At 45.7% G+C, this 10,385-nt stretch overlaps 1 protein-coding gene across 1 annotated transcript in view; it reads left to right on the top strand.

Moving 5' to 3' along the window:
* TMEM39B (transmembrane protein 39B) overlaps window positions 1-9,011 on the top strand; it is a 10,880-nt gene extending 1,869 nt beyond the window's left edge. Inside the window, exons 3-8 of the mRNA XM_015813702.1 lie at window positions 1,490-1,582; window positions 1,867-2,021; window positions 3,858-4,194; window positions 5,422-5,609; window positions 7,102-7,222; window positions 8,758-9,011. Of these exons, the coding sequence (XP_015669188.1) occupies window positions 1,490-1,582; window positions 1,867-2,021; window positions 3,858-4,194; window positions 5,422-5,609; window positions 7,102-7,222; window positions 8,758-8,994 (1,131 nt within the window). The 3' untranslated portion in view covers window positions 8,995-9,011. The remainder of the gene's footprint in view (window positions 1-1,489; window positions 1,583-1,866; window positions 2,022-3,857; window positions 4,195-5,421; window positions 5,610-7,101; window positions 7,223-8,757) is intronic.
* Window positions 9,012-10,385: the final 1,374 nt, after the last annotated feature.

Below are 10,385 nucleotides of genomic sequence, written 5' to 3' on the forward strand. Positions count from 1 at the left end.
TCTTCTTCTTCTTCTTCTTCTTCTTCTTCTTCTTCTTCTTCTTCTTCTTCTTCTTCTTCTTCTTCTTCTTCTTCTTCTTCTTCTTCTTCTTCTTCTTCTTCTTCTTCTTCTTCTTCTTCTTCTTCTTCTTCTTCTTCTTCTTCTTCTTCTTCTTCTTCTTCTTCTTCTTCTTCTTCTTCTTCTTCTTCTTCTTCGTCTATCGGACTTTGGCAATCCTGTTTTTATCAGCAGCCGCACGAAAAAGTCCTGCTGAGTTTTTTCCAAACCAGTCCCTTTGATTTTGAAGCCACGATGTTCTTCTTCTGCCTGGACCTCGTTTGCCTTCCGTCTTTCCCTGGAGGATTAAATCTTTGCTGCCCCTAATCCAGTGTTTCCCAACCTTGGCAGCTTTAAGAGGGGTGGATTTCAACTCCCAGAATTCCCCAGCCAGCCATCCTGGCTAGGGAATTTTTGGAGTTGTAGTCTCCACCCTTCTCAAAGTTGTCATGGTTGAGAAACACTATTCTAATCTATGGCAAATAATTTGAAACTGTCTATGAATTCTGCTCAGGTTTTTATTTGGTTGCTCAGAAACATTTACCTTGAAGTCAGTAACCAGGTATTTGAGACAATCCCCTATGGAATTTGGGCCGTTCTTAATTTCAGAATGAGCTTCATTTAGTCTTTTGCAAAATCCTAGCCAGTAAGGAATATAGTTGTTAGCTAAGGATGCTGGTATATTTAAAGATGTTTGGCTATCTCAGATCCAGATATTGCAGATGACATCCCTGTGTCTTATGCAAGTGTTAGCAGACACAATGCAGGGGAAGAGTTGACATCTGAATCTTATGCCGGATGCGGTTGTGAACATGGTGAAACAATGTCTTACTGCTGGTAAACCTGAGTGGCTGCTTGTGATTGTGATTGTCCAAGATACACTATGAGTAATATATATGGATATTTTAGGCAGCAGCGGTAAACTGAAATAAGCGGCCTTCTGTAGATTTCTTTCTCTGCCTTGCAGATTTTTCCTGGGTATGTTTTCTGTTTATCTTATTTTTCCTTCATTGTGTAGCTGATTGAAAGAACATCTTTCTGCTTGGCTGCAGGTTTTGTGCTGTGTCTGAATGGAAGCGTGTAACTGATGCAGAATATAGATTGTGTGTTGGTAGGTTCACAGTGTAGTTTCACCAGAATGTAGTATCCAGAAATGAACCTGTTAGACTAGTTAACTTTGTCAAAATTTGCCAGGATCATCCCACCCGTGATTCCAGTATATAAAAATTATATCTCTGGTAAGGAAGACTTCTTTGGAGGAATAAGCCAAAGTGGTGGTTCAGTGAAAAGGGTGTTGTTGGGGTTGCATGGGACAAAGAGTGACCAGTGCAGTATTGTATAACTAATTTGAAGATAGTTCTTCAGCAGAAGTAGATATAGATAAATCCAGAGCTCAGTTGCTGGAGAGAGAGAGAGGGGGAAGTGTAATTTTTATTGTCTTTCCTTCCTGCAGAATTTTCATCTCATTGATTTCAATGTCCTGGCAGTGACCACTATTGTTTTGGCAAGAAGATTGATCATTGCTATTGTGAAGGAAGTGAAAGAGGTAAAGTTGCCCCAGTTGGGTCAGCGATGTGGGAAATTACTGATTCCGATTATACTATTGTCAGGAGCAAGTCTTATATATTGCAATCCTAATCCTAAGCATGTTTATTCCAATTATAATTATTTCCATTATAAATTGAGTGGGCATAGACTTAGGAATTACAGTCCCTCAAAAATCAAATCAGCACCTAGAATTCTGGAACGTCGTTCATTTTCCTCCTAATCAGAAGTAATGACATCCTTGTTTCCTTTTTGTTTTGTGTTTTGTTGTTCTTGTTTCTTTAGGCTTCTCATTCGGGCAAGGTGTCCTTGCCACGCTCCATCTTCCTGGTCACCATGCGCTTTGTTGTCCTAACTGGCGCAGGCTGGAGTCTCTGCCAATCTATTATCCACCTCTTCAGATCATACTCGCTCCTCAACCTCTTGTTCCTATGTTATCCGTAAGTACCAAAAAAGAGGGTTGGTTTGCTTACATCCTGCCTTTATTATTTTTATGAATAACTCAAGGTGGTGAGAACACACACAATACTCCTTCCTCTTTCTACGTGAGGTGAGTTAGGCTGAGAGAGAGAGAGAGAGAGAGTGATTGGCCCAAACTCACCCAGCCGGCTTTCATGCCTAAGGCAGAATTAGAACTCAGTCTCATGTTGACTGGTCAAAAGTTACCCAATTGGCTTTCATGCCTAAGGCAGGATTAGGAAACTCAGAGCCTCAATATTTCTAGTCTGGTGCCTTCACCACTAGACCAAACTGTCTCTCAGTTCCCATCTTTCTGCTTCCTTCTGGTTCTGAAATAGTCCCAAAATGAAACAATCTCATGATTAAAAATCAAGAATCCAATAGCATCTTTTCCAGCTAACAAAGGTTATTAAAAGGCATAAGCTTTTGTGTGCTCAGGAAAGCGAATGCTATTAAATAAACCTCTCCTTTATTTTCTGTTTTTTAACATCCTTTTTGAAGTGGTATTGTTATCATCCCACCTTCATTTTTGGCCAGCTCTAGGTGACATACAATATAGCTAGGTGTAGGTGGCAGTTGAATTCCACCCAGAAGCAAACTGGGAACCAGTCTGTTCATGGAGCAGAGGCATTGGATTTACCAAAGCGCATCTGTAACTTTCTGTGCTGATATATCCTGGGCTGGTTGCAGCTTCCAGATGATCTTCAAAGGCAGTCCCGTATGGAGCACACATTGCAGTGCTCCACCTGGGACAGGGCTGACCCACGAGTGACTGTGAACTGGTCCTGGAGAGGATTCCACCAGAGAACAAAATGAAATAGTACTAAAAGCCCCCAGATTGAAAAACCAATTCTCCTTGGTGAAGTGCGACCCAATCCAGAACCAAGACTCTTTATTCACCCTTGTTCAAATCTTGTCGATACTCTTGTATATCTCTAAAATAAATTGAGCCACAACCTAGCTTTAACAAAATATGTTCTTTTGCAGGTGGTCCTCACTTAACACAGACTTGTTCAGCAACTATGCAAGCTTGCGATGGCGCTGAACAAGTGTTCTTATGCCTGGTTCTCAGTGCCCAGCTCGCTGTTGTGATGTCGCAGCCTCCAGAAGTCACGTAATCACTATTTGTGACCTTTGCTGACTTCTTACAAGCAAATTCAGTGGGGGAAGCAGACCGGAAGTCGCAAAGGGTGACCAAGTGATATCCTTGCTGAATGATTGCTCTGGATTCTTTTAAGGACAGCAACCAGGAAGTGCTGGACCAGCCATTGCTAAGCTGTCATGCGTTTATGACGGCATTGCTTAGCGACCGGAATTCCGGTCCCAGGTGCTGTCATTAACTGAGGACCACCTGTATTAAAGAAGGAAGCATTTATAGTCCTCCAAACAATTTTGGGTTTCCATTACTTTGATATCCTGTCATTTTGGTCAGTGGCCAGCGATGACATAGTTGGACATTTGATGACCATATTTTAATAAGTGAATTCTATTTACGCCAGAATAAGCGTTACGCTACGTTACGTGTAATTTCTTTAAATTACTTTCAACAAATCTCTTTGACATTCAGCAGGCTGCTTCCCAGTCTCTCGCTTGACTTGTTTTATATTTATTTATTTATTGAATTTATATATATATATAAATAAATAAATAAATTGTTTTATAATCTAGTTAGCAGAGTAGCAGTTTCATGTCAGTTTCTGTGAGAACTCTAAAACGAACGCCAGCTAAATTATAAGCTGCTTAGTGTTGGGGGAGTAACGCGGAGGGTGAATCTTAACTTCATAAAAGTTACTTCAGAATTGTTCTCCTCTTCCAAGGTTTGGCATGTACATCCCCTTCCTGCAGCTGAACTGCGATTTTCGCAAGAGCAGCTTCTTCTCTCCCGTGGCCAGCATTGGCCCTCGTGACACAGGGGATGTCAGCTTGCGGGGAAAGGACTACCTCTCTTTTCTCAAGGAGACCTGGAAGCAGCACACTCGGCAGCTCTACAGCATGGAGACTATGCCCACCCATGCCTGCTGTCTCTCCCCAGATCTGATCCGCAACGAAGTAGAGTATCTGAAGGTGGATTTCAACTGGCGCATGAAGGAGGTGCTGCTAAGCTCCATGCTCAGTGCCTATTATGTGGCCTTTGTACCAGTGTGGTTTGTGAAGGTAGGTGGCTGTGGACTGGGGCTTCTGCAGGACAATCCAGTTATGGCAGTGTTTCTCAACCTTGACAATTTTAAGGCATGTGGACTTCAACTCCCAGAATTCCACAGCCAGCGTTGCTGGCTGTGGAATTCTGGGAGTTGAAGTCCACATGCCTTAAAATTGTCAAGGTTGAGAAACACTGAGTTATGGGGAGAGGTGGGCAGACCTCTCAGTCAAGGCTGGACCAGTTCCAGAAGGGAATTGCTCTTCTCCCTTTTTAAAACGGAATGGCCCCTTTTAGGAATGATCCAATGTTGACATATTTATGTAACTCTAGCCCAGGGGTAGGCAACCTTGGCTCTTTTATGACTCGTGGACTTCAACTCCCAGAATTCCTGAGCCAGCTATGCTATGCTATGCCAGCTATGCTGGCTCAGGAATTCTGGGAGTTGAAGTCCACAAGTCATAAAAGAGCCAAGGTTGCCTACCCCTGCTCTAGCCTCACCTCATGCATTCAGCCCCCATAAATACTCTTGTCATTTCCTTCTGGAATTTACTCATCTCTTCTGCGTAGTTCAGGATCAGAAGGTTTTATCCTGTTCTTTTTTTTCTTCAGCATCATAAATTTAGGGATCTCAGATGTGGGTTGAGACCATGGCATCATGGCCCAGTCTTGGAAAGGATGTCAGGTTTGATGTTTGAAACCCACCACTATTGAAAGTTTAATAGTCTCTTAATTTTGTGCCTTAGGCAAGGTTGTACAAATTGGTTTATTGTTTTAGAGCTTTCTTTCCAAGGAACTTTAGGGCTTGTAGACTTCAACTCCACCTGTTGAAGTCCATTGTGTTAAACGTTGCCCAATTTGGACAGCCTTGTTACTGAGGCAAACTTTGAGACGATTCACATATATTATCACCTTTTACCACATAGTAAATGCTTTTTGTGGTTTTATTACAAGTCTGTTTTGAAGTCATCCTCCAGATCAGATTTTAAGATCAGACGTATTTGACCTACGTTGGTCCCCAGAACCACCATGTAATGAAGAACTCTGGAAGCTGGGCAGCCTTGCTGGATCAATCCCGGTGCTGTAGACTTCCACAAGTAATTCCCATTTCCCACTCATCAAAGAGCGGTCCCTTGGAGGACCAGGATACTTTGGGAAAATGCAAGCCTAGTTTGGAAAGTACAGCTGTGGACCTCTTTTTTATTATTACTATTTGTTCCTGATCTCCCCTTGCTTTTTCACAGAGCACACAATATTACGACAAGCAGTGGTCTTGTGAGTTGTTCCTCTTGGTCTCCATCAGCACATCTGTCATCCTCATGCAGCATCTGCTGCCTGCCCGCTACTGCGACCTCCTGCATAAGGCTGCCGCACATCTGGGTTGCTGGCAGAAGGTCGACCCATCTCTCTGCTCCAACGTGCTGCAGCATCAGTGAGTGGCCTCCATCTTTCCAAAATCCATTTCTCGGTCCTTTTAGGCAGTCAGAAACTTGGGATGTACGAAGCAGCCTTCCTAAACTTGTCCTCTTCGAGGTTTAGAGCTGGAGATTGAAGTTATAGAACCTGCCCATCATGGTCACAAATCATGATGATCATAAAGCGGGTCACCCACTTGACCGACCCAATTTTATGATCTTTTTTGTGGCAGTTATTAAGTAGCTGCCATGGTTGTTAAAGCAAACTAATGGTTCACTGTGGGACAGTTTTGCCAGAAACTGGAAATGCTGGTTTCCTGCAAAATCTTCATAAAATATAGTCACATGACTACAGGATGCAGCAAAAGATTGTAATGGTGGGACAGTTCCCAAGAGCCCCGACATGTGGTCATGTGACTGCGAGGGGGAAGAGCTTCAGAATCTCATAAATACCCCCAGTGGAGATGCATTGTAACTTCAAATAGTTGGTAAGCGATCGGTCAGTAGTTGCTAAGTGGCTGGTCATAAACCGAGGATTACCTGTATATCAGGGGTCCCCAACCCCTGGTCCGTGGCCCAGTACCCGGCTGCAGCATGCCAGCAACCAGTCCGCACAAACAAGCAAAGCCCCATCTGCGGGATGCAAGCAGCACACAAAACCACGCACCCTCCGGTCTGCGGAAAAACCTCTCTCCACGGAACCGGTGCCTGGTGCCCAAAAGGTTGGGGACCTCTGCTGTATATGATTCTCTAGCAGTTCGGGATTTTTGATTTGAAAGACAATCTACCACCAGTGGTGGGATTCAAATACGTGAACAACCAGTTCTCTGCATGGATGCCACTTCCGGAAGTCAGTTCTGGGTGTGGGCAACAAAAAATTAGCTACTGGTTCTGCCAAACTGGTGCGAACTGGCTGGATTGGAAGGAAGGAAGGAAGGAAGGAAGGAAGGAAGGAAGGAGATTCAAATACATGAACAACCGGTTCTCTGCATGGATGCCACTTCCGGAAGTCCGTTCTGGGCTTGGCCAACAAAAAATTAGCTACCGGTTCTGCCGAAGTGGTGCGAACTGGCTGAATCCCACCACAGGAAGGAAGAAAGGAAGGAAGGAAGGAAGGAGTGAGTGAGTGAGTGAGTGAGTGATGGGATTCAAATACGTGAACAACCGGTTCTCTGCATGGATGCCACTTCCGGAAGTCCGTTCTGGGCTTGGCCAACAAAAAATTAGCTACCGGTTCTGCCGAAGTGGTGCGAACCGGCTGAATCCCACCACTGTCTACCACCCTTCTCCCACCCCCCGCCCTTCCCCGCTTCTCTCAATGACTCAGGAAAAAATACTCCTTTTCAGTGTTAAATTCCTGCCCAGCAGCTCCGTAAGAAGACAAACCCCTTTGCTGCTTGGCTGTCCTGGCCCTTGGAAGTCAGTGCCCCCAAAGGGGAGGATGAGCAGCTGGGAAAGGGCCAGTCTCTCCTTCTGGTCCTCCAGATGTTTGTTGAACCTGTCTTTCAGGTGGACGGACGAATGTCTGTGGCCACAGGGGGTGCTAGTGAAACACAGCAAAAACGTCTACAAAGCGGTGGGCCACTGCAATGTGGCAGTGCCTTCGGATGTCTCCCACTTCCGCTTCCACGTAAGCTGCTCTCTCCTTGTATAAACGCGGGTGGGGGATGGCTGCCATTTTGTCCTGCCCTCCCTCCACCTTGGCTTGGTCTTTGCAGAAGCGCAGCCAGCGGTTCGCTTGAGGGGTTTCTTTCTTTTAAGCGCCCCACAAGCCCTGGGGTTTCCTGGTGGTCTCCCAGGAAAGGAGGCAACCAGGGCCCATTTTGCTTAGCTTGTTGCCCAGGGGTAGTCAACCTTGGCTCTTTTATGACTCGTGGACTTCAACTCCCAGAATTCCTGAGCCAGCACAGCTGGCTCAGGAATTCTGGGAGTTGAAGTCCACGAGTCATAAAAGAGCCAAGGTTGACTACCCCTGTTGTAGCCCAAAGGATTCTGGGTGAGTATTGCAGAGGCAGCTTTCACCTACAAGCCTCTGAGCCCTCGGTGAACAGAGAATGATGTTCTTTTTGTTGGCTCTTCAGTCAGGAAAACTGTTACTGGGAGTTTTCTGTAGCCTCTATTCCTTCTTTTATGATTTATTTTAGGGTGATTTTCAATTCTGGGCCTTGAACGTTAATTTAAAAGCGTGCCAGGACGTTCATCATTTGTCTAAAGAAGAGAAAATGGGGAACTTAATTCTGCCATCACTAAAAAGGCTGGGCTGTAACTTTCTAATTGGAAGAGAAGCCCAGAGAACAGGGCCAATGATGCCGCTGTTAGCCACAGGGAACTCTTAAGAATCGGGAGTTCCAGGTCCGTTCTGTGTGAAAGTGACAGCTTTCTTACATCTGCACATTGTGTTGGCAAAAGGCTGGTTTTACCAATACACTTTTTTTCTGGAGTATTTTCCCAGCTGATCTGAAAACCACAGGCTAGAAAGTTGGAGAAGGCTCTCTAATTGTTAACAATTAGACAATTGCCAGTAACCACAGTTGTCCATAACTTAGCATGCATTCCTCTGCTGGGCACTGCCACTTGTTTCCCCAAACCTCTCCTCTAATGCCCTTTTCCTGCATCGTCATCCCCAGTTTTCAGCCCTGCCCTGGTAGCCAAGAGAGCAACACAGCACTGATTAAATAAAAAATAATAATGTATTTTTAAGGGTCTCACTCCCCCCCACCCCAAGTGACTACAGTTTCATTCCCCTTTTGCAATTTTGCCAGATTCAAGGTGAAAATTGCAATAGATCTGATGGAGATCTGCAATATTTACTCCGAAAGTTTTAACTTTTTAGATTCTGTTTTGGTTTTGGCTAGTCCAGGGGTAGTCAACCTTGGCTCTTTTATGACTCGTGGACTTCAACTCCCAGAATTCCTGGCTCAGGAATTCTGGGAGTTGAAGTCCACGAGTCATAAAAGAGCCAAGGTTGCCTACCCCTGGCGCTAGTCACTTTGAATGCTGACCAGAGCAAAATGGTGGGGTATCAATCAAATAAGTAAGAAAGGCATGAATGTTAAATAATATAATTTTTACTCTGGTGCCTGGATAGCTTTGTGAAGTCCGGGGCCTTCACTGGGCCCCAGGAACTGCAGGCTGTTCACCCAAAGGAACCTCTCTTCCCTCTAGTTTTTTTTCAGCAAGCCTCTGCGGATCTTGAACATCCTGCTCCTCCTCGAAGGAGCCGTCATCTTCTATCAGCTCTACTCGCTGGTGGTCTCCGAGAAGTGGCACCAGACCATCTCGCTGGCCCTGATCCTCTTCAGCAACTACTATGCTTTCTTCAAACTTCTACGGGACCGCCTGGTGCTGGGGAAAGCGTACTCGTACTCTGCCACCAGAGAGACGGATCTGAAGCTGAACTGAGGGCCCGGTGCAGGAGGTAACGGAGAGCAGCGGCTCCGAGCGGTGCCGAGGGCCACCCGAGGCCGCATCGTGGGGGCCCTCGGCTGCCCGCCCTGCCCTGCCCTGCCCTGCAGGAGAAGCGTTTCCTCACTGGGTCACGGAGCATGCTGGAGCACAGGGCTTGAGAATCGCGCAGTCAGGCCGGCCCTGAGCTTTGTATCGTCTTTTTTACCATTTCTTTTGGTTTTGGTTTTGCTTTGGTAAGGAAAATATCTTATTTTTATACTCTCAATTTCTGTCAGCCTGGTTTGTGGAGCAGTAAGAGCTGTGGCAACCACCCAGTCTCGCGAGTGTTTCTTGTTGGTGTGCTGGGGCTGCCTGGGGGCTTTTGTGGGGGAGGGGCTGGGGTGTGTGTGTGTCTGCATTTGTAAGCATATTTGCAGCTTAGAGAAACGCAAGGTCTATAATCCAAACTGGGGTCCTTCCTCTGCTCCCTCCCCCAGCTCCGTAGAAAACACCCCAGTGCTGCTAGGTTCTTGATGGTAGGCAGCCCTGCAAATCTGTAGAGCAGAAAGGAGCTTTTAACATTCTGCTTGGGTACATTTTGTCCATCCTGAGTAGAGCAGTGTTTCTCAACCTTGGCAACTTTCAAGAGGTGTGAACGTCAGCTCCCCGCATTCCTTGTGTCTGGCTGGGAAATTCTGGGAGTTGAAGTCCGCCTGGCAGCCAGGTTGAGAAAGAAACCCCGCTGTAGAGGAAGGAATTGAAACTCTTGAAATGGCTTCAGCTAACCCTTGGTGGGGTGGAAGGGATTACCCCTTTGAAGAAAGAGAGAGTTGGGGGGAAAGGAGGTATCTAGTAACACTTGGAGTTTGGCAGCATCTTCTCTGACTAATAAATGTTATGAAAAGTTTTTTAAAACCACGAGGGGTGCGAATTAACAAGGGTCACATGCATGCTCTTCAGGGATTGGGTGGCATTTCCTGTGTTTCCTGTGTCTCCTCCCGTGTAGTAGTTGCTTGACACAAGAACTTTTGTGTACAGGAAAGAGGCCTTAGACCAGTGTTTCTCAACCTTGACAATTTTAAGGCATGTGGACTTCAACTCCCAGAATTCCACAGCCAGCAAAGTTCCCTGGTGCTGGCTCATCTGTTCCTGTATCCCAGTTCCTACAACATCCAATGTTTGGACAATTCAGCAGGACACAAAAGCCACATCCTGGTCTTGGATCCAAACCATATAGCACAGTGTTTCTCAACCTTGCTGGCTGTGGAATTCTGGGAGTTGAAGTCCACATGCCTTAAAATTGTCAAGGTTCAGAAACACTGCCTTAGACGGTTACAGGGCGTCCTTGCCTTGAAGCTGTCCTGTCAGTGGTTAAAAACTAAGAAATATACTTAAGATAGAGATAG

This window comes from Protobothrops mucrosquamatus, unplaced genomic scaffold (genome assembly GCF_001527695.2).
Source record: "Protobothrops mucrosquamatus isolate PMUCROS unplaced genomic scaffold, P.Mucros_1.0 scaffold182, whole genome shotgun sequence".
Lineage (NCBI taxonomy): Eukaryota > Metazoa > Chordata > Lepidosauria > Squamata > Viperidae > Protobothrops > Protobothrops mucrosquamatus.